Below are 23988 nucleotides of genomic sequence, written 5' to 3'. Positions count from 1 at the left end.
TCCGTATTCCTCTTCTCCAGTCTACACTTGGTTGGCCCAGTAAAGGCTTCACCGGGCCCAGACCCTCCCCCACACACCCACCATTGTACTCGTTCCCTACAGGGTAAATCCTGAGCGGTTCTCCTGGCCCGCAGCGGGCGGAACAGGGGCAGAAAGGGGCTCGAACAACGTTTCAAGCGCGAATATCACCTAGGGGTCACGCAGAGCGGTCTTCCTGTTTTAAGAGCCCCAAGTTCTCCAACTAAAATTCTTTAAATAAAAGTACCAGCCTACCCCACTCCTCCTCCTCTGGAAACTACAGGAAGAAATGGTTTCCGTTTAGATACGGACTTTTCCCACTGACTTCTCGGCTCCGGCCTCCGAGGCCCGGGACGCCCCCATCCCCAAGCCAAATACCTCCGCCCCAGCGCTCCCCTCCCCCACCGGTGGCCGAGCCCGCCCCCGGCCTCATTTATCTCCGAGCCTTTTCTGAACCGCGCAACCAATCGCAGACGCGGAGCCGAGAGCCAACGCGAGCGCAGGCGGAGGAGGTGTCGCCCAGACACCCGCCCAGGACGCGGCGGGCGCCCATCCCCCACCGCCCTGGCTCGCGGCCGCCGCGCTCGCCCGGTGCCAGGGCCCGTGGAGGGTGCCTGGGGTGGGGCGCGTCTGCCCGCCTCTCCCGCCCCCTCCCGCCCCCGCTCCTCGCCGCCTTTCCGCCCCCGGCGGCCCTGGAAACGTGCTTGCGGCTTCGCCGGGGTTACACTCCAAATGTCATCAAAGCCACACGGCGAGTTCGAACTGGGGACTCCTCGCTGTTGTTAATTACCTATTCCAAAAAAAAAAAAAAAAATCGAATGTTTAAAACTCCGGTAAGTAGAGCGGAGGTACCGCCTAGTTAGCACCTCCACCCGTATCTCATTTAACACACACACACACACACACACACACACACACACACAAAGCCCCCTCCCGGTCCCCTCCCCCCCCCCCCCCCCCCAGGATCCGCCCCGGCCAGATAACCCTTTCTCAACTCCGCCGCGACAATCAGCGCCGCCAGCCGCGCTCCCCTCCGCGCCCCGGCTGAGGCTCCTTTAGCCCTTCTCCCCTTCCTCCTCCTCCCCCCTCAGGGTCCCTCGCTCGAGCTCGTTTCCCCTCCCCCTCTTCCTCCTCGCTCGCTCGCTCTTTTTTCTTTTCCCCCGAAACCCACTCTAATTGAGGCGCTGGGATTCCTCACGTGAGACGTTGATTTGTAGTTTGAACACGTGGCTCATTCAAAAAGCCGGACACTCGGAGCGGATTTTTTTCCGCCTCCCGCGCCCTCCTCCCTCCCCCCCTTCCCCCTTCCCCCTTCCCCCTTCCCCCCTCCCTCCTGCCAGTCACCCTTCTGGTTTTTTTTTTTTTTTTTTTTTTTCTTTACGGGGAGGCGGCGCCTGCCCTCACGTAGTGTGATATTTTCACAGTCCGCGGGCCGATGCCAAAGGGGTTGGGAAGGAAGAGACAAAAAGTAGTTCTCCCCCCTCCTCCTCTCCTTTTTCTCGCTAATCCCGCCTCCTCCTCGGAGTTAGGAAGACTCGTGGATACGTTTGGGTTGCAGCAAGGCTTTTTTCCTTTTCTTCTTTTTTAATACCCAGCCAGACAAGGCAAAACAAGAACCTTCGGATTTGATTTGTTTTTTTTCCCTTCTTTTTTCCGCTCGTCGTTCTGGCCTCTGGTTCTTACTGTGTTTGTGTGTTTTCACGGCGAGAAGACGAGGGGGAACAAAACCCGCCGGAGCCCTCCATCACTGTGGGTGGTTTTTTAATTTTTCGTTTTTCCTCTGTGTGTTTTTTTTTTTTTTTTTTTTAAATAAACAACCACTCTTGACAATGAACAAACTGTATATCGGAAACCTCAGCGAGAATGCCGGCCCTTCGGACCTGGAAAGTATCTTCAAGGACGCCAAGATCCCGGTGTCGGGACCCTTCCTGGTGAAGACCGGCTACGCGTTCGTGGACTGTCCGGACGAGAGCTGGGCCCTCAAGGCCATCGAGGCGCTTTCAGGTGGGCCCGGCTCGGCCCCGCCGGCGCGCCCGCCCCGGCCCTGCGCCCCCGCCCCGGCCCTGCGCCGCCCGCCCGGGGCCTGCCGGGGGCGGGGGCCCGGAGCCAGGCCCGCGGCCGGGCCGGGGCGTCCAGCAGGGCCCCAGGCCCGGGCGGGGCGGTGGGGCGAGGTCCGGGGAGCCCTCCTCGGCTGGGGCTTGCCCCCGGCGCCCCCCTCCCGCGGGGGCCCTGCGGGGGGACGCGGACGCGCTGTCCGAGCGCTCCGGCGCGGGCTCCGAGGGCTCCGAGGGCTGCGGGGCTGCGGGAGGCGCGAGCGCGAGCGCCCGCCCGTCAGCGCCCGCCCCGCCCGGGCCCAGGCGCGGGCTCCAGTCCCCGGCACGCCGGGCCTTGGGGGCCGAGCGCGTTCGCCCGCTTCTCTTTTCCTCCGTCCGTCCCTCCCTCCTTGCTTCCTTCCTTCCTTCCTCTCTCTGCTCGGCGTTTATGGTGTTGGCTTCGCTGTCCGCCCCCCCCCGCTCGCCCCGGACCCCGGGCGTGGGAGAATGCAAAGTGGCCCCGACCCTAGTGCGGAGTGAGGCCGCGCGCTGGTGCCTCGCACGGGGGCCGGGGCTTTCTCTGCATCCTGCGGGGCGCAGCCCAGCGCGACCTGGGCTCCACGCTCCGCGGCCCCCGCGCCGGGCGAGCCCGAGGGGCAGGTGGGCGGGGGCGGCCGGGGGTCGCCGGCGCGCGGGGGGGGGGCGGGGGGGGGGCGTCCCGGCCGCGGCCTCCCGGGGGTGGCGGGGACCACGCGTGGTGCACGGGGCGAGCTCGAGTCCCCTCGGGAGCCCGCGCCGTCCTTCGCGCCTGGTTGGTTCCGTGCGGTGCGCTCGGTCCTCGAGCCTCTCCTGCCGCCCCCCGCTCCTGGAGGGCCTGGGCTTGAAGCCGGGAGAAGCGCGGGGGGCCCCTGCGCCCCCCGAAAAAAATCCAGCGCGGCCCCCTCCTCAGAGTGCGTCTTAGGGGAGGCCCCGGGGAGGTGGGCGCAGGGGCCGCGTGCGTCCTGCGGCGGCCGCGGAGTTGGGCGGCGGAGGCCGCGGTGCGGGAGGTCGGCCCCCACCCCGCGGTGCGCCCGCCGCTCGACCCCCGGCGCGCCCCGCGGCGAACCACACAGCCCGGAGGGGTCGGCCTACCACCCGCGGGTGCCCCGGCGTCCCCCCGGCCTTGACACGCAGCCGGGTGGTGTGCGCGCGCGGGGGTGTCACGGGAGGTCACCTGTGTCACCGCTTGGGCCGGGAGGGTCCTTCGTGCGGAAAGAGCCCCTAACCCTGGCCAACTGCCTTCCGCCTCTTGTGTGTCCGCAGGTAAAGTGGAACTGCACGGGAAATTTATGGAAGTTGAGCACTCTGTCCCCAAAAGACAAAGGTAGGTTTATTCCATTTTCATTAATCCTGTTCTCCCTTATTGGTCGGAAAGACTCTCTACACAGCTGAAAACAACTTGTGGTCCTCGTAACGCTTTTTGGATTACTGTGTGGCTTGGCTTTTCCGTCTTTTATTCCTGGCCTTAAAGTTTGTGGCAGGTGTGTGTGCGCGTGCTGGTGAGGCACCGGGGTCTCCCCTGGGGCTCCGGCCACGGGATTAATGGCAGGGAAGTCTCACGGAAGCTCTCAGGTTCTCTAAGTTGCTACAGGAGGAAATCAAACTCTTGAAGGGCCGTTTTGGGAATCTGTAGGAATTAGGAAGCAGTGAGTGACCCTGCCGCACTCCCCACCTTATCAGATAGAGGAAAGCAGCTGCAGACACGCGTGGGTGTGGAGTGTCTTTCCTTTTCTGTCCCGAGTTGGCGGCAATGAGTGTGAGAGGCCTGGGAGGCCGGCTGTGCCTCGGAGAAGGGAGGAATTCGCTGATTGGAACACGTGAGTGAACGCCTGGGCTTCTCCGGCCCAGCAGCCTGCAGACACCCTAGAGTTACACAGGTTGCTGCAAACCAGCCTTTGTCTTCCCTGTACCCTCGTCCTGTTCCCCCTCCCCCGGCCAACACTTTTGCGTACAAATAACCACCAAGAGATTGCCAAGACTAAAGATTTGTACTACTTAAGCAAGGGAGTTGCACTTTTTGGAGAGCGTGTGTAGTGTGTCACTTTACGGAAGATTTGCAGACTGTTTTAACCTCTGTGGAGTAATATGAAGAAATGGCTCCTTCCTCCAGAACAGGCCAGATCCCCGCTCTGTAACTAACTGGGAAGGCGCTACTCCCTTACTGCAGTGCTAGGTTTAGCTTGTGCTTTTCTGGGTTTTGCAAGGTGGGATTAGGGTTTCTGCCTTTCTCTCCTCCCTTCCCCCCCCACTCCGGACCTGGGCTAAGCAATAAGCTGAAAGTTCATCTAAACTAGGGCTGGGTGTGTTTGGTTAGGTATTGGTCAGTGTGTGTGCTAGAGGGCAGGAGGGCTTTGCTATGCACTTCTCTTGTGCTCTGCAGAGAGGGGTGGCTGCACAAAATGTCATCATGTCCCTATTTCTGTATTGAGTTCTCTTCTAGGTAAAGCGTTTTTCACAAACCTTGTTTTTGTTAGAGATCTGGATTTTTGTGGACTTCTCTTGTTCATGGACTTAATTTTTATTAGAATAATTGAAAAGGTATTTGTGTGATGAGATTTAGTTCTAGTTGGGAATTTTGGTGAGGTCAAGTTATTTCACGTAGTAGAAGGGAATTCTTTGTTAAAGGCTTCTAAGATAATAAAGCACCTACTGAAAAGTATCTAAACTGATCTCCGTTTAATAGGAATTGAAAAATTGAGGGAAAAGTCACATTTCTTTAAAAATTTAAAGGCATAGTCTGAATTGTATGGGGGGGGATGTAAGTACATTCTGCAAATTCTAATTGGTTTCATGTTTAGCCTGTGTGTCCTAATTTTCTTCAAATGTTGAATAAAAAAGAGGCAAATGGTTGTGTGGAAGGACTGGCATTTTAATATTTGAGAGTTTCTAAATTTAAACATTAAATGTCTGGCATTTTTCAGATACAATTTATGGACCTGCATGTAAATGTAGATTATTTTGCTTTGCTCTCCTGATTTTCTTTTCCAGCCTGGTGTGAATTTCTCCCCATGTGTAGGGAATTAGATTAAAAACATCTGGTAACAGCCTGTTTTATTCTTAAAGGCTTTTGCCCAACCGAAAAACATACTTGTTACTTTATATCGAACAGGGATTTTAGGAAGTATATAAGGTAAAATGCCACCAGTGGCAGCAAGTATTTATCAATGAAAGCTTTTTCATTTTAACAATGTAGATTAAAATTTCAGGCTGATTTCGCTTACATTAAAATGCTCAGGATTTTAAATAATATGTTACTAGCAAATAGGAATGAGGACATTGGAGACAACTTTTTACTAATAGGGAAAACAATCAAGTAAGTCCTTTTCTAGTACCAAATGCCAGAAAAGAAAAGTAGAGGTGTCTTTCTTTACGCAGGAAAATTTGTTGGAAATCTATAGTTTTGTTTTAATTGAACCTTGGAGGTATGATGATGAAATTTCCCTTATCTGGACCGTCCCATTGTCTGAATAGGCTTTGGGAGAGGGCTGAGAAGACACGTTGGTGATCCATACCTAGCTCCTATGGGAAGGTCAAGAAGTGGTGCTGGTTGACAGTGAGTTGAATGCTGCAGACCAATCCTTGCCAAGTGAGCCTGCTGGACTTCTGGGTGGAGTTCTTTTGTGCTTAGCAGTCATTGCATTCCATCCCATCATCATGTGGGCATCTGAGGCAGGCACACCCACATGTGCAGCAGTGACCTTTATACCTGCTGTGCAAGGCATGTTGGGAGCCCAGTGCTGAAGAATGCTTATGGCAGCACTCTGAGATGGATGAATGGGCTTGTAGCAACTAAACAGGGGAGCAGGCCCAGGAGGCGATTTGACGCTTGGCATGCTGGCCCAACAGTGACTAGGAGCTGATCTGGGCACAGAACCTTTCAGGAAGGGGTGTTGTTGAGTTTGGTTCTGATCATGCTTAGCTCCTGATTACTGAAGTCTCAAGGGAATGTGGAAGGAATGTTGCTTTTCTGCATTCAGATACCCCTCAGTTGGGGAAGATGATAGCACTATTTTACAGAGCTTGAGATCCCCTGTCTCTTGAATGAAGAGAAGATTGCCTTGAATATCTATGTTGCACTTTCTATGCTTATTGTAAAAGATAAAGTACATTGACTACCTGGCCTCACTCTGAAGGATAAGCTTAAACACTCAACCCCACTTTCCACCCTGCCTAGGAGGTAAGGGTAGGTCTGAAAATTGTTGTGACTTTTGAAGACTGTGGCTTGGTTTGATTGGAAGAGCTCTTGATACCTTGTGGGACCGAATATGTGCCCCTGTGATTATGTAAATAGCACTGATTTCCTTTTTTGTTATGTTGTGGGCTGTTGGGCATGGGAGAGGGAATGGGAAAGTCGCTGACACTGGGGAACTCACAGGATGGTGGTTTTTGTTTGTTTTCCATGACCTTTTTTTTTTTTTTTTTTTTTTAAGATTTTATTTATTCATTCATGAGAGACACAGAGAGGCAGAGACACAGGCAGAGGGAGAAAGCAGGCCCCATGCCAGGGAGCCCAACATAGGACTCCATCCCAGGTCTCCAGGATCATGCCCTAGGCTGAAGGCTGCACTAAACCGCTGAGCCACCGGGGCTGCCCTGTTTTCCATGGCTTTTTTAAGTTATGAAAATTTTTCACATTTTTGGTTTTTTTATGGATTAAACTTGCTCATGATTTAGCTGTCAGCATTGATTAAAATTATATGAAGCCAAAATATATTTTGATAAGGGATAAACAAAATAGGATATTATAGTTAACATTTTCCCAGGAAGGATCCATTAAAACAGATTGATGTCTGAGTTCACATGCTTTTTTTTGTTTCCTTAAAAAAAGAAAATTAAGTGAACAACTTATTTGTATATTAGAATCTTGTATTTAACGTGTGAATTGGAAAGACATAGCATATATAAAAGTTACTGGGGTTTTAAATGTATCTTACTTAAATGGCTATTTAAAAGTGCTTTATTTTAACAGCTGTCATGTATAGAATAGGATGGTGCCACAACCAGCAATGTGTCCATTAGGGCATATGATCCTGTTGTCTCAGGCCAATAAAAGCTGTTTTTAATGCTGAACCTTTATTTATTTAGGATTTTATTTATTTATGAGAGACACATAGAAAGAGGCAGAGACATAGGCAGAGGGAGAAGCAGGCTCCCTTAAAGGGAGCCTGCTATGGGACTCGATCCCTGGACCCCTGGATCACACCCTGAGCCGAAGGCAGATGCTCAACTGCTGAGCCACCCAGGCATTCCCTATTTATTTATTTTTTTAAAAAGATTTATTTATTTACGAGAGAGGGAAAAACAGGCTCCCCACATGGAGCCCCATGCGGGACTCGATCCTGAGACTCTAATATCATGCACTGAGCCGAAGGCAGATGTTCAACTGCTGAGCCACCCGGGCATCTCTGATGCTGAACCTTTATTTTATTTATTCATGAGAGACAGAGAGAGGCAGAGACATGCAGGGAGCCTGATGTGGGACTCCATCCTGGGTCTCCAGGATCATGCCCTGGGCTGAAGGCGGCACTAAACCACTGAGCCACCTGGGTTGCCCTAATGCTGAGCCTTTAAACATAGGCATGAATAGCTATGCTGCTCCTTGCTTATCAGTTTGGTACAGGTGAATCTTATGAATTAGATTTCTCACACAGAGACTTGAGGTTCTGAATGTTAGGAAACTTTCATGGCTGGTAAAGAATCATAAGCAGTGTCTTTGGAGTGCTCAGTTTAAGGTCAGTAATGCATAACTGCTTAAGTGATTGTAGCCAAAAAGATTTTTCTTGATTTCATGTTGTTTTCTCAGTACAGCTTGAGAAAGAGTAAAAGATTTCTTACTTTGGCATTATTAGAATTAAAAACTATATGTATAAATGAATGTTGATACGTAGCTTCTGTGGGATTGTCCACAGTAACACGGAAGACATTATGGAAACATGACATGTGCCTGGAGCCAGTGGGAATTGAGAATCTTGGCTTCCGTTTCTGGCTTTCCTTTTGATTTGTGTGATCACTTACATTCTCTGTTCATGCCAAATGCCACTATAATAAACTAACAGGGGGCATATTTTGTTCTGAGTTTTGCCATTCTGCTCGAAATGAGTTACCAGCTGAGGCTTAAAAATACCTTTTGGGATTAGAGAAATGTAGGGTTTTCCCTGTACACAATTTGTAATTTCTGTAGTATGATAGCTCAATTGCTTTTACACATGTACCTCTTTTGGGCAGTCAGAGGGAAGTGATCTTTGTTATACTTTGAAATCCTTTTATGAGCCATACCACTGCAGTTAATGTGTTGTTAAAGGTCTTGGATTTTCTATTAAAGTGAAGCTGTTGAGCATAAAAACTATATATTTGAAGCAGCTCCATTGTAATTGTCTTTAGCAGTGTTCAGATAACTTTCCTAGCAGTAACTAATTTTTGAATTATATGATTTACCCATTTTTTGTTAGGATTTATTTATTTATCCACCAACTTTGGTAGTTGGTTGGTTCTGAGAGGATGGAGAAAGGCTGTGCTATTCTTAGCCAAGTTTCCTTTATTGACTGTTGCCTATGTCTGATTCAAGCTTCTAGAGTAATAAGACAGGAGGTGGCAGTGTGGTAGCAGTGACCAAGGGATGGGATTGGCGTTTTTAGTTAGGAACTCTTTCCCCATAAATCTGATGTTTAAAAAACTGGCTTGGTCTTCCAGGGTTTTACTTGAAAGCTGGTGGCAGATACAGTTTTTGTGCTCTATTGAAACTGAGAGTGTAATTTATTATGGTCTGAAATTGCTGTTTGACAAGTATTGGTAAATAAACACAATTATAAATATGAATATAGTATGTGAATTTTGTTGCCCTGAAGGGGAATGCATAGTACATAAATTATGCATTTTAGACAATTATCCTGAGACCATTTAACTTGATTAGGAAGTAGTTTGAAATTATTATAGATGTGTTCTTTGAGGAATCTAGTGGAACTATAAGGTGTGTGTCGGTGTTTTGTTTTAGATTTTATTTTTAATCCCACTGTGGGGCTCAGACTCAAAACCCTCAAATCAAGAGTTGTATGCTCTACTAGCTGAGCCAACCAGGTGCCCCAAGTGGAGCTATAACTTGAGAGAGGACTAAGTGTCTAGAATAGCTGCCCTTATCACTTAGTTGTTTAGAAGTTGATTCCATTGCTATCATGGTGTTTCAGTTATCTCTTGCTTCATAACAAACTACCCCAAAACTTAGTGGCTCAAAATAACCAATTTTCCCTCATGATTTTGTGGATCTGCTTGATGATTGATTCCGTTCCAACATGGTGTCTGTCATTCTGGGTCATTTACTGAGCTGGTCTAAAAGGTCCAAGAAGGCTCTTGGTGTCTGGCCTCTTCACGCTGGTCCATGTGACTTTTCTCCACATGGTATCTCAGGGCTTGGTAGTAGTAAGAGTAAATCGAAGCTGCTTGACCTCTTAAAGGCTAGGCCCAGAATTGGCACATTATCCTATCACATATTGTCAATCGAGGCAAGTCACAAGGCCAGCACAGATTCAAGTAGGAAATGGAAAGAGCCTCCATCTCTTGATGGTAGAGTGGCATGCATGTACAGAGAGGAAGAAATTAATGGTGACGATTTTTGTAGATTGTCTTATAAATGGAAGGAGGAGGGGAGGAGTTGTGGCTTCAAAGTGATTGGAACCTAAAATGTCTAAAAATTACATTAAACACTAGAAATGGGGAGCCAGTTCCCATTGTAATATTGTGGTGAGAGATGATACTAGCTTTGGAATTGATAAATAGTGGTCAGTGTCTGTATATTTCTAAGAAAGGACTAAGAGGATTTGTTGATGGATTAGAGTTATGAGAAGAGTAAAGCATGGCAAGATTTTTTTTTTTTTGTCAGAAAAACTAAGTGGAATGGAGGGTGGTGCCATTTACCAAAAATGAAGAGTATTGGGGAAGTAACAAATTCTAGGGTAGAAATCAAGAGCTTCACTTTTGGCGTATTATGTCTCTAACGCTTATTAGAAATTAAGTGAAGTCAAGTACATAGTTGGATATATCAACCTAGAGGGTAGGAATTGGTGAGGTGAGAATTGGAATGTCACTAGGTTGGGGTATTTAAAATCATGGAATCAGATAAGGTTACCAAGAGACTGAGTAAAGGAGAGTAAGGGAGGCCAGTTACATAGAGGAAAGCAAGCAGAGTGAAGTATTTCTGGGAGATGCATAAAAAAAGCCCGTGGGTGAGGAAGGTGTTATCAACTGTATGGAATACCACTGACAGTTTGTGATTTAGATGGATGAATGTGAGTGGGGGTGGTGGTAAGTTACAGCCTCTGGTTTGGCAGTAGGTGGATGGAGAGTGATTTATGAATTTTAGAGCAACCTGCGATATAAGCCTTTCTTTCAGAATTCATTTATTAGTATCTTAATTTTTTTTACTTTCCAGAAATATGTCTGAGCATGTACTATTTATAACTTGCTAGAGATGGAAGAGTCCTAAGTTTAGTTGATTCTCTTGCCAGTGGACAAGATTTGTTTGTTTCAGTTGACCTACTCTCTGGCATTTGTTTCAACACTTCTGGTGACTGAGCTCACTTTTTAGATAACTTATTCTACTTTTTATTAATAAACATTTGGAAAATCCTTTGAAGCTGTGGTTCCAAGGCAGTGTAGACCAAGTCCAGTGCTTCTCTGTGGTTATCTCAAGACTTAATTTGGGTATGTTAACTAACTGGAATTAGAAATTTAAAAAAGAGGGATCCCTGGGTGGCGCAGCGGTTTGGCGCCTGCCTTTGGCCCAGGGCGCGATCCTGGAGACCCGGGATCGAATCCCACATCGGGCTCCCGGTGCATGGAGCCTGCTTCTCCGCTCCGCCTGTGTCTCTGCCTCTCTCTCTCTCTCTGTGACTATCATAAATAAATAAAAATTAAAAAAAAAAAAAAAAAAAAAGAAATTTAAAAAAGACAATTTGACGAGCAAGGTTGAAACTATTGGCCAGAACATTTATGGATATCATAGGCTAAGTTTAAAATACTTTAATCACTTTGTTATTTTAGAATGTTGAAATAAGTAAAACATTCCTTCCTTTTTTTTTTTCATAAAAATTTAGCTAAAAGAAATACAAGAAACCTTTTGTAAGTACCCTAAATTCCCTCATTTTTGCATATTTAAAAATTTGGTCCTTGGTAAAGCAGCTTTCTCCTTATATTATGAATCCTGGTTTTGGCCTCAGTTGTCACCAAAACTAGGTGGTGTGTTGATCAGTTGATTTGATACAGATGACTGAATCTGAGTAACTGTCTTTAAGACTTGGTTTATGCAAGTCCTTTGATTATTTTTATTATTTTTAAAGATTTTATTTATTTATTAAAGACGGGGGGTGGGGGGAGAGGGAGAAGCAGGCTCCATGCTGGGAGCCTGATGTGGGACTCGATCCCGGGTCTCCAGGATCATGCCATGGGCTGAAGGAGCACTAAACCACTAAGCCACCAGGGCTGCCCTTTTTTAAATTTTTTTTTAAAAGATTTTATTTATTAAAGACACAGAGAGAGAGAGAGAGAGAGAGAGAGGTAGAGACAGAAGCAGGCTCCATGCAGGGAGCCTGATGTGGGACTCGATCCCAGGTCTCCAGGATCATGCCCTGGGCCGAAGGCAGCACTAAACCGCTAAGCCACCAGGGCTGCCCCCCCCCCCTTTTTTTTTTTTAAGATTTTATTTATTAAAGAGAGAGAGAGGCAGAGACACAGGCAGAGACAGAAGCAGGCTCCATGCAGGGAGCCTGATGTGGGACTCGATCCCGGGTCTCCAGGATCATGCCCTGGGCTGAAGGCGGCACTAAACTGCCGAGCCAACTGGGCTGCCCCTCAAGTACTACTTTCAGAATGCATTAAATATCTGCTATTTTAAGAAAGGAAAACCAATAAAAATGAGATAAAGTCATATATATGTATGAATCCATATATATATATGATTCATTTTTACTGGTTTTCTCATATGTGTGTATATATACACACACACACACACATATATATGTATATGTATTAGTGGTATTTTACCAAAAAATTCTCCATAAAGGCCTGAGAAAAGTAACTTGCTCAAGACACTGCAGGTAATTAGTGGAACCCATTTTCCCTGTCCTTTGACTCTGCCCTGCCTTCATTCCTCTCACTTAAGATGTCAAATCCTGAAAGTAGCTTACACAGCAGCCTGGTCATGTTTGCAGCGGCAAGTTGGAGCAGAGATGTCCTGTTTCTTGCTTTCTCTGAAGAAAAAAGAAATCTGGTTTGGTTTCTTTGAAGGTTGATTTATTGTCTTCCTGTAGGAAAAAGATGAGCACAGGTAGTCTGGAATCTGGGGCTTACTATCAAATAAAAATATCTGGTCATCCTGTTTTAAGATGGAAAGAGGAACTGCTTCTTCCTTTAAGGTATTTTTTTTAGCAGCTTCATCTTAAATATAAATGAATTGCAGAGAAGTTGGAGGGAGGCCTAAGGAGGTATGAGAGTAGAACAGAGGGCACGAGGAAGTAGATGCCATGGCTTTATCTCAGGCATGTGATTGTGACTCATGGGCTATGTTTTAGATTGCAAAAGAGGTAGAATTGTCCCGAGTGGAGTCCATGGTGCTTGGTTGTCCCAGCTCCTAACCAAGTTTAGTAGGGTCCTGGCTTGCAGAAGGAAATCTTTTAAACTTGAAAATACTGTTAAGGATAGGGAGAGAATAAGTAGGCGAAATTGTGCTGGTACCTTTTGATTAGGAGCTCTGATGCTTATGCCAAGGGCCCTTGTTGAACTGAAGGGTATTGCCAGAAGAATGTAGGATATGAGGTCTGAGATCTGTGTTTAATCCCAACTTTATTTTCTAAATGCATAATGTTGATTAAGGACAAGGAAATTGAGTTCTGGGCAGATTAGAATGGTAAATAATGCCTGATAGGATCCTGGGGACAACATATGTAAAGCATCAATACAGTATTATTTGGTAGTAACTTCAGTGGCAGCTATTGTATTTTTCCTCTCTAGATTTAAGTACAAAGGCTGGATGTAGGTTATATTTGGTGATAACAGAAATACAGAAAACTTTTTTTCTGGTTTTGGATGTGGACTCATGTAAGTAGAAATCTGTGGGTGGTGTTTTTTTTTTTATTTTAATTGAGCATATAATACCTTTAAAAAAATACTGTATAACCTAGATATAGTAGAGTATATAAATCTTAAGTAAACTTGAATTTTTATCTGTGTGTGCATTCAAATTAATTCAAGACACATGATATACAATGTGAAAAGACTTGCTTTTCAGCCCAGGTCTTATAGCTGGTGATTTGGTATATTATTTTCCAGAAATTCTTCTATGAATGTGTCAATAAACTTTTTTTTTAGTTTAATCAAATTGTTTATAATTTGTGCTTTTATTAAATGATGTATCCTGAAGAATCTTCAGTGTAGGTTCTTTTTAAACTACCATATTGCTCAACATAGATGTGCAGCAGTTTAACTTTTCATAATAGTCTGTTGAGTGTATCCTTTATGTCATAAGACTCTTGGTTGGATATTATTATAAGGTAATTCTTAGATTGGGAATTGCTATGTCAGAAGACATGCACATTTAAATTTGAAAGTGCTCTGCCAAAAGCACTTAACTTATATTGACATGGTTAGTCATAAGACAACCAAGAGAGCAGTTTTCTTCTTTGTCTTTTTTTTTTTTTTTTGGAACTCTTTTACAAATTCTCATATCTTTGTGCAGGGGCCATGCTGATCTTCTCTGTTTTGTTCCAATTTTAGTGTGTGTGTTGCTAAAGTGAGCACAAGAGAGCAGTTTTCAATGAAGTATGCAGTGAGACAGTTTGGTTAAAAACTATTTTCAGAGGGCACCTGGGTGGCTCAGCCGGTTAAGCATCTGCCTTCCGCTCAGGTCATGATCCTTGCTTCATGGATTGAGCTCCGTGTGGGGCTCCCTCCTCAATGGAGAGCTTGCTTCTCCCTCTCCCTCTGCCTGCTGCTCCCCCTGTTTGTGCTCACTCTCATTCTGTCAAATGAATAAAATCTTAAAAAAAAAAACACAACCCAAAAAACTATTTTCAGGGTGCTTGGGTGGCTCATTTGGTTAAGTGACCTTTGTCTTAGATCATGATCCAGGGTCCTGGGATTGAGCACTGAGTGGGGCTCCTGCTCAGCAGGGAGTCTGCTTCTCTCTCCCAGTACTCTTGTGCTCTTTCTCTCTCTCTTCCTCTCTCTCAAATAAATAAATAAAAATTTAAAAACACCCTATATTTTCAAGCATGGAGAACTGTATGAATCCAGGAATAGCCTTATTCTTTATACCATGGATGTTGTGCTAATTCTGACAAACCTAGGTCCTTATTCATTTCTGCCTCTTGTATGTAAAAAAAAAATTTTTTTTTGAAGATTTTATTTATTTATCCACGAGAGACACAGAGAGGCAGAGACATAGAAGAGGGAGGAGAAGCAGGCTCCATGCAGGGAGTCTGATGCGGAACTCGATCCCAGGACTCCAGGGATCACACCCTGAGCCAAAGGCAGATGTGCTTGACCGCTGAGCCACCCAGGCATCCCCTCTAGGACAGCTTAATGCTAGGTTTCAGAGGCTACAAAGAAGAATAAGGTATTTGTCCCAAAGAAAAAGTACACGGAGTATACTGACTTTCACTTTGTTCTCTTTCAATGCCTGGGTGATATTTTTATCTTGAACACCAGCAGTGCCTCACTGGGCATTGATCCAGAGGGTGGATGAATATCTCTGCAGGTAAAGAGAAGGTGTAAATATGTCATGGGGTATGTATGGTATGCCCCAGAAACACAGGGTTGGGGGGCGGGCATTAGGCTTAGGTGGATATTGGTACAGCCAGCCAGGTATAGGTTCAGAGAGGGATGTGACGGTAGATGGAGGCTTTGTGCAGTGGGGATGGAAAAGGCAGGAGGGACAGCAGGAGCCAAGGCATGTGAGTGTGAAATATCCCAGTGTGTGTGTGGGGGAACTACAAGCTGTTTGGGATTAGAGAGGCTCAAGTGTGAGGCTGGATGGTGGTTGAGGCTGAGCCTAGAGCGGGTGGTAAGAGCAGCCTGTGTGCTTGAGGAGTGACTATTTGATTCTTGATCTGTTAACTATCAGAGCTCAGTTAGTTAATACCATTGAGCAGATGGTTATTTGGGATCATCATGCAAGACTTAATGCCTACATTAATTTCTGGTCACAAGTCGTCATCTTGAAATGCTTTTACCTTTGAAGTACTTTGTGAGAACGGCTGTGCCCCAGTAAACTCCATGGCACTTAGAGCTGTTCTTAGGATACCCTTTGACAGGCTATTTAGGGTAGATTGTGATATGATGAGGAATCCTGAGGTAAGACTGAGCCTGTGTTGTTATACACGACCTAAAAAAGGTAACAGAATAAGACAGTCCTCAGTAGTGATGATTAAAACATTTGGTGCTATGTGATTTTTATTAAGGCATTTCAAATGATATAATGAACCATTGGAGAAAAATGGGACACTTTGGTGCGCACATAGGATAAGCTGAGCAAAATTAGGGGTGGCAGTAAAGCACAACAGTGGGGAGGGCCAGTGACCTCTTGCTTGAAATCACCTGGACCTCGGTTGTGATCCTCGGCACACTGATTAAACTCTCCGAGCCTCTTAGTTTATCAATAAATAGAGGCAATAAAAGTTACTGCACTAGGTTGTTGGGAATTGAATGATGTTCCTAAAGGATTCTATATGACACCTAAATGGTATTGTCTTTTTTTTTTTTAATATTTTATTTATTCATGAGAGACACAGACTGAGAGAGAGGCAGAGACACAGGCAGAGGGAGAAGCAGGCTCCATGCAGGGAGCCCGATGTAGGACTTGATCCCGGGACTCCAGGATCACACCCTGGACCGAAGGCAGGCACTAAACCCCTGAGCCACCCAGGGATCCCACTAAATGGTATTGTCTTATACTAATAAGCTGGTATATTTACATGTGGTAATTGAAAATAAATTATTCCTGGGTAATCCCATGGTTTGCATCTCGTGCACATAGTTTTCACCTTTCTTTGTAGAAGATGAGTGTGTTGTGAATAAGACTTTGTACTTTGTGTCTGGATGTGTAGGTTTTAGGATCTCTAAAATGTATCTAGTTGTGAAATTGTCTTGAGATACCATTAAAAAGATTAGGAGATAAATGCTATTAATTTCCAAGAGGAAGACAACATACTACAAAAATATACAAAAAATAAAAGTAGAATGCACAGAAGTGGGAGTTCAGAAGGAAATATCTGAAAAACCAGTGTACTTAGGAAAAGATACTTAATCATAGTAGTAATGGGGGAAATGACAATTGTAATGGCAAATTTTTGCCTATCAGGTAGGGAAAAATGAACAAGAGTGTTTGTTCACTTTTGGTGTTGGCAGGAGTGTAGAGGAATGGGTGCTCATATAGCTAGAGAGTAAATTGGCAAAGACTTCTTGGTATGTCATTTGGTGATATCTGTTGGAACTTAAAATGTAGGGGTGCCTAGGAAGCTCAGGTTAAGCATCTGCCTTCAGTTCAGGTCATGATCTCAGGGTCCTGGGATCCAGCCCCACATGAGGCTCCATGCTCAGCAGAGAGCCCATTTCTCCCACTCCTGCCATTCCCCCTGCTGTGCTCTCTTTCTGTCAAATAAAATCTTTAAAAAAAAAAGAAAGAAAGAAAGAAAGAAAAAGAGGGGCACTTGGGTGACTCAGTAGTTGAGTGTCTGCCTTTGGCTCAGGTGGTGATCCTGGGATCAAGTCCCACATTGGGGTCCCCACAGGGAGCCTGCTTCTCCCTCTGCCTGTGTCTCTGCTTCTCTCTCTCTCTCTCTGTCTCTGTCTCTTATGAATAAATGAAATCTTAAAAGAAAAAAGAAAACTTAAAAAATGTAATGTAAATGTAAATACCCCTGAAACAAGTATCATGGAAAACAACTGGTTCTCATGGTTTTCTGCGATCCATAAGCATATTTTTCATCAACAATATTGTAAAAAATCTCCAAAACACCAGACAGGTCTTGATAAAAAGATGTTTTGAGAAGGAGTCCATACTATATGCAGATAAACATTTAGGTTTGATTATATCACTCATTACATTTTATCTTATTTATTAAAGATTTGTTCATAAATAAATGAATAAATCTCTAGCCTTTAATTTGTCTGGAACATTTAACAGTTAAACATTTCTGGGCTTTAGAAGGTAGATTTCTCAAAAAGAGGAAGACACCCTAGAACCCCTTCTCTTCTTTCCTATCTTTTTCTTTAAAAACATCACTTGGCAGGAGCACCTGGGTGGCTCAATCGGTTAAATGTCTGCTTTCAGCTCAGGTCTTGACCCTCAGGAACCTGGGATGGAGCCCTACATCGGGCTCCCTGCTTAGTGGGGAGCATGCTTCTCCCTCTCTCTCTCTGCCCCTCCCCCTGCTCATGTGCTCTCGCTTATGCTTGCTCTTTCTCTCAAAAAAGTAAATGAAATCTTTAAAAAAAAAAAAAATCAGGGATCCCTGGGTGGCGCAGCGGTTTAGTGCCTGCCTTTGGCCCAGGGTGCGATCCTGGAGACCCGGGATCGAATCCCACGTCGGGCTCCCGGTGCATGGAGCCTGCTTCTCCCTCTGCCTGTGTCTCTGCCTCTTTCTCTCTCTCTGTGTGACTGTCATTAAAAAAAAAAAAAAATCATTTATTTGACAGAGTGTTAGAGAGCCCAAGCAGGGGGAATGGAGAGGGAGGAGCAGGTGTCTTGCTGAGCGGGGAAGTCCATGTAGGACTCGATCCAGGATCCCAGGACTGTGCCCTGACCCAAAGGCAGACACTTAACCACTGAGTCACCCAGGCATGTCCCCCCTAAAGCTTTTTTTTTTCTTCCCCTAAATCTTAAAAAAATCACTTGGGGTTAATGTTGAACAATTTAGGCATATTTTAGGCATTTTTTTTTATTTTAGGCATATTTAATATCTTTTTTCAAGCTAGCTATTTTATTTGTAGTGTTCTATTAAAAAGAAAGAGCTGCCAAAAAGACACTTTTGAAATTTTTTCAGTATTTTCTTTTTTAAAGATTTATTTATTTATTTATTCATGATAGACACAGAGAGCGAGAGAGAGGCAGGGACACAGGCAGAGGGAGAAGCAGGCTCTATGCCGGGAGCCCGACACGGGACTGGATCCTGGGACTCCAGGATCACGCCCTGGGCCAAAGGCAGGCACTAAACCGCTGAGCCACCCAGGGACACCTCCCCCCCCCCCTTTTTTTAAGTAAGCTTTACACCCAACATGGGGCTTGCACTTATGGTCCCGAGATCGAGTCACCTGCTCCACCCACTAAGCTAGCCAGGTGCTCCAATTCTGTGGTATTAATGGGAAGTTCCAAAGAAAATGTACCATGTTCAAACAAACTGTACTATAGTACATTTATTAGTAGTTAGAATGATAAAGGTTTATATGAGATGACATGGGAAGAACAAATTGAAAAGTCAGTAATGGGATAGCTTTTAAAATACAAGTATTTGGAAAAAGAAACCTTTCATATGTATATATTGGTGTATGGAAGATTGCCCACCATGAAGAGTGGTCATCTCTATAAAAGATTAATCAGGGAGAGGAGAGGTTCATGAATACCCTACTCAAATGGTTTTCATGTTTTTGGTTTTGACCCTTTGACACTTAAAAACTTAGGACCCCAAAGAGCTTTTGTCTGTTTTTTACTTTTTGATCTATACTGCATTAGCAGTTAATAATGTTCAAGATTATTTTATTTTAAAGATTTTATTTATTCATGAGGGGGGGGGGGGGAGAGAGAGAGAGAGAGAGAGAGGCAGGCAGACACACAGGCCGAGGGAGAAACAGGCTCTGTGCAGGAAGCCTGATGTGGGATTCGATCCTAGGACACCAGGATCAGGCCCTGGGCTGAAGGCGGCGCTAAACCGCTAAGCCACCCAGGTGTCCCAAGATTCTTATTTTAAATAAAAAACTGTAATAAATGCCACTACGTATTACTAAACATAAGGGTTTTATCTAAAAAAAAAAAAAAAAAAACCCAAAAACTTGTAAAACCAAAATAAAAATTAGAAAAATGGAATTGTTTTACAATTTGTGCAAATTTCTTTAGTTTTTGGCTTAATAGCTTGATACTCAGAGCTACTTCATGCAACATGTTGTGATGTATTTTGATTGAAGTATATGAAGAAAATCCAGTCTCACACAGATAGAAAAGGAAAGGGATATTTTTTATTTTTTAAAAAAGTTGTTATTTATTTATTCATGAGAAACACAGAGAGAGGCAGAGACACAGGCAGAAGGAGAAGCAGGCTCCATGCAGGGAGCCAGACGTGGGACTCGATCCTAGGCCTCCAGGATCACGCCCTGGGCCAATAACTGCTGAGCTACCCAGGGATCTCCAAAAGGGATATTTTAATTATCTTTTTAGATGATTGTGGATATTCTTTGTTCCTACACCAAAACTCAACAAGTGGTAGTTTTTTAAAGGCTAGTTGAAACATGGGATATCGTATCAGTGTGAAATCATATCAGAGAATTTTATACTGTTAGGTTAAAATCCATTTGTCTCTCTTGCACTTTGAATGCCTCCTTTATCCTTAAGTATTGGGAAACTGTCAAAGCTCATGGTTTGCCAGAAGTTTGATTTTTTTTTTTTTTAATACTTTCAAGCTCAAATTTAGTCATTGGTAATGAATACCATTAGTTTTTTTTCTTGAAGTGACTGGCTGACTTTATTCTCTTTTGAGAAAATGTCCGCCAGATACTCAAGCTTAAGTAAACATAGTTTGCCTATAGCTCTTTCAAGTAAAAATGGTGCTCTGTGAAAAAAAGTGGCTGATTCAGTTTTGCAACTCAGACAACTGCACAGTGCTTTTTTCCAGGAAAAGCCATAATAGATAGCAGAAGTACTTTATGCATACTGGCTTTTTCTTCACATAGCTATTGACCAGACATGTACCCAAGAGTTATTTAAGAAAATTAAGAGTTTTTACTGCTTCATCAAGAACATTTAAAAATGAAACTTGGATTGTATTTTACTGTGAGCGCCTGTGAAGAATGCAGTGACTGCTATAGTTTCGTGCCACTGCTTTGAGTCGTGCTAAGGTGCCAGCAGTTTACCCACTGCTGTTTTTGCCCTGTTTGCTTCAGTGCAAATGTCAACACAGTAAAAAAGGCAAATAACAACTTTGTATTATAAAAATAGTTTTGCCCTCTTGTCCTCTTGATAGTGCCTCAGAGACACCCCCCACCCCCAGGAGTCCACATACTTTATGTTGAGAATTGCTGCTCTGCCCTACATGATATTTGAAATTATTTGGATTCGGTTCTCCTGTGAATATGTATTTACATCATAACACAACAGATGGCAAGAACAAGGGAGGATTTTCTGCAACTTTGTGGCATGTTAGCCTCAACAGGGAGTTTTACAGAAGTCGGTTTGTGAAAAACAGGTGTGGGAAGCAGAAAAAACAAAACAAAACAACAAAAGAAAGTAAGCACAAAGGAAAAATCTAGGTGTATGAAGGACAAAATAGAATAAATAGTTAGGGAGCACTTAAAACAAATGCACATTAGTGAAATGAAGTGAGTTTGGACATTTAGGGACACAACAGTGGCTTTTTAAGTTCCTTAAACCAAAGCAAACCCCAAGTGTTGCTGGCTATAGGTCTTGCTTCAGGAAATGAAGTGTTCAGTACCTTTTGTTATTCCTAGGACATTGAAATCTAGTCAAAATATCTGGGCTTTAACTTAGTTTGTTCTGACAGTTCAGGTGTTTTGAGGCTGGAAGCTTGTGGTGATTCATTGTATTTGTAATGACGACCAAGTGAAGAGTCCTGCCTCTGACCTATTTCAGCCTGCTTTCCTTGCCCTCAGTAACTGTTGGTTAAATTTAGAAAATAACTACTTTTGTTCCTATCACAGGAGAGGTACTTTTCTTGTCTTAATTTTTTTTCCTTTAATAATTATAATATGAATGACCTTTCGTGTTATTTCACCAAGTCTTTCCATTCTGTATATTTTCTCTGGTTTGAGAAAGCTTGGTAGCTTGCCATTATGTTATCTTTTTTGCAAATGGTTCTGTTTTGCTGATCTTGGATCTTAGCAGTTTTTATTTTATTTTTTTAATTTTTTTTTTTTTAAGATTTATTTTGAGAGGGAGAGAGCCTGTCTGTGTTTATGCATGCACGTGAGTTGGAGGAGGGGCAGAGGGAGAGAGAATCTCAGGCAGACTCCTGCTGAGCTGGGGCATAGTGGTGCCCCACCCACAGCCCATGACATAGGTCATGACTTAAGCTGAAAATTAGGAGTCTGACACTTAACTGAATGAGCCACCCAAGCACCCCTGATCTTAGCAGTTTTTAAATGACTGATTTAACAAATTTTGGAATACTTACTAGTGGGGAGTACTTTAGGTTCTTGGGAGAGAGATTTTTATTTTTTTAAGATTTTATTTGACAGAGCGAGCACAGTCGGGGAGTTGCAGAGGGAGAGGGAGAAGCAAGCTCTTCACTAAGCAGGGAGCCCAACGTGGGGCTCAATCTCAGGACACTAAGATCATTACCTGAGCCAAAGGCAATTGATTAACCAACTGAGCCAACCAGGTGCCCCAGGAGAAAGAATTGAACATATGAACTTAGTCTTTTTTTTTTTTTTTTTTTTTTTTTTTTTTAAGATTTTATCCACTTATTCATGAGAGGCACAGAGAGAAAGCAAGGCAGAGACACAGACAGAGGGAGAAGCGAGCTGCATGCAGGGAGCCTGACGTGGGACTCGATCCCGGATCTCCAGGATCATGCCTTGGGCTGAAAGCGGCGCTAAACTGCTGAGCCACCCGGGCTGCCCTGAACTTAATCTTGAAGCATAGGGTGTATGGTGACACTTGTCACTTAGAACAGGCACTGGCTGCAGTGGCTCTCTAAGCAATTGAAACGTGGCTAGTCCAAATTCAATTGTTGTGTGCATGTTAAATACACACTACATTTTGAAGACTTTGTTGAAAAAGAGAATATAAAATATCTCATGGATATTTTTATGTTAATTTCACCTATTTCTTTTTAGTTGAATGTGGCTACAGGAAAATTTAGATGTGGCTTGCATTTGCAGCTTGTGTTATTTCTGTTGGACAGCACAGATTTAGAGAGGAGATACGGACAAAATATGTGATGTGAGGCATGTTAAAAGCTACAGAGAAAAATAGGGTAAGGAAGAATGAGACAACTGGCAAGGGTTGGCTTTGATTTTTTCATATCGAATGATAAAGGAAATCCTCACCGATATGGTCCTGCATGCTCAGAGGCTTGCAGGAGGTAAGGAAGTGAGATGAGCATGTAGGTAGGTGCCAAGTGGGGAAGAGTGACCAAAGCAGAGGGGACAACCAAAGTCCATGCATGTTCACTGCTTTCTAGTCAATGAGGAGGCCATCATGACTGGATTAGAGCAGGAGGAAAGCCATAGGAGATGAGCATGCATGTTGGTAGATAGGAATGTAATGAGAGGAAGCTATGGATGGGTTATTATTTTTATTTTAAAGATTTTATTTATTTGAGAGAGCGTGCACATGAGTGAGCGTGTGCATGTGCATGCATGAGCCAGGGAGGAATAGAGGGAGAGGGACAAGCTGACTCCGTTCTGAGCATGGAGCCCGATGGGAGACTCAACCCTGAGATCAACCTGAACTGAAATCAAGAGTCAGACACTCAAAAAAAACAAAAACAAAAACAAAAACAAAACAAACAAAACCAGACGCTCAACCAACTGAGCCACACAGGTGCCCCTGGAAGGATTTTTATTTATTATTTATTTTTTTTAAGATTTTATTTATTCATTCATGAGAGACACAGGTAGAGGGAGAAGCAGGCTCCATGCAGAAGCCCGACATAGGACTCGATCCTGGGACTTCAGGATCATGCCCTAGGCCAAAGGCAGGTGCTAAACCACTGAGCCACCAAGGGATCCCCTGAAAGGATTTTTAGAAGGGACAGTTGTGATGAGATTTATCTTTGAAAAGGAACTCTCTCAGAATAGACCATGGTGGGTGGGATGGGATCAGAGAGACTAGTTAGGAGATTATAATTGTACAGGTCAGAGATGATGATATTGGGACCAGAGCTATTGAGGTGTGGTAGTAGTGATGAATGGTTAGAATCTTCTCTTTCAAGCAGAGGTGGAGGGACTGGGTGTAGGGAGTAATGAAGGAGCTGAAGATACCTTGACAGTTTATATAGCTGAAGCAACTGGGAAAATAAGGTTTGCACTAATTGTGATAAGCAAGATTGTGGGAGCAGTGTGATGGGGGATAGGGGAGACAGTTCAACCTTTGGCCAGGTTGAGTTTGAGATACTTTAAATTAGACATGTGGAAATAGGACAGTGAATGGATAGTAAGTGAAGGAGGGGGAACAAGTGACGGAACCCAAGGACAGGCCCATGAGGTATGAGGAGAATCTTGGAAAAGTATCTGGAGATCAGATACTTGATGACAATGTTTAAAGTAGGTGGGGTCATCAGCTACTGTGTAGAATAGGATGAGAATGGAGTTGGCAACATTATCATCATTGGTGTCTTGTTGGGTGGAGTTTTGATGGAGCCATAGGACTGAAACCCGGAATGGTGTGGATTTGTGAATGAATAGATAGAGAAGAGGTAGAGATCAAGTTCATGGATAGGCTTTCAAGGAGATGGTCGTAAAGACGTCAGAGAAGTGCGATGGTAGTTGGAGGGTTTGGGGACTAAAGGGAGGGCTTTAAAAGCTTTGTACTTCACTTTACAGGAAAGTTGCAAAAACAACACATATTATCCATACACCCTCTATCTAGTTGTCCAATGTTTCGACTACTTAAATTTTTTTTGGAAAATCTGACAGCAAGTTGCAGAACTATTGCCATTCACCTCTAGATACTTTAGTATGTGTT

The 23988-nt window shown here is 44.3% G+C and overlaps 1 protein-coding gene and 1 non-coding gene across 2 annotated transcripts in view; one reads left to right on the top strand and one right to left on the bottom strand.

The window, feature by feature from the left end:
* Positions 1-1847: 1847 nt before the first annotated feature.
* Positions 1848-23988, top strand: part of IGF2BP3 (insulin like growth factor 2 mRNA binding protein 3) — a 148844-nt gene continuing 126703 nt past the window's right edge. The window contains exons 1-2 of the mRNA XM_041727810.1: positions 1848-2022; positions 3354-3414. Coding sequence (XP_041583744.1) covers positions 1848-2022; positions 3354-3414 — 236 coding nt within the window. The remainder of the gene's footprint in view (positions 2023-3353; positions 3415-23988) is intronic.
* On the bottom strand, positions 13767-13874 carry LOC121475191. The gene has a single exon (XR_005983657.1). It is a non-coding gene; the product is annotated as a U6 spliceosomal RNA (small nuclear RNA).

The sequence above is a fragment of the Vulpes lagopus genome, chromosome 13, assembly GCF_018345385.1.
Source record: "Vulpes lagopus strain Blue_001 chromosome 13, ASM1834538v1, whole genome shotgun sequence".
NCBI classification, from domain to species: Eukaryota; Metazoa; Chordata; class Mammalia; order Carnivora; family Canidae; genus Vulpes; species Vulpes lagopus.
Note: the sequence above shows the minus strand (reverse complement) of the source record. Positions and strands in the feature narration are given on the sequence as shown.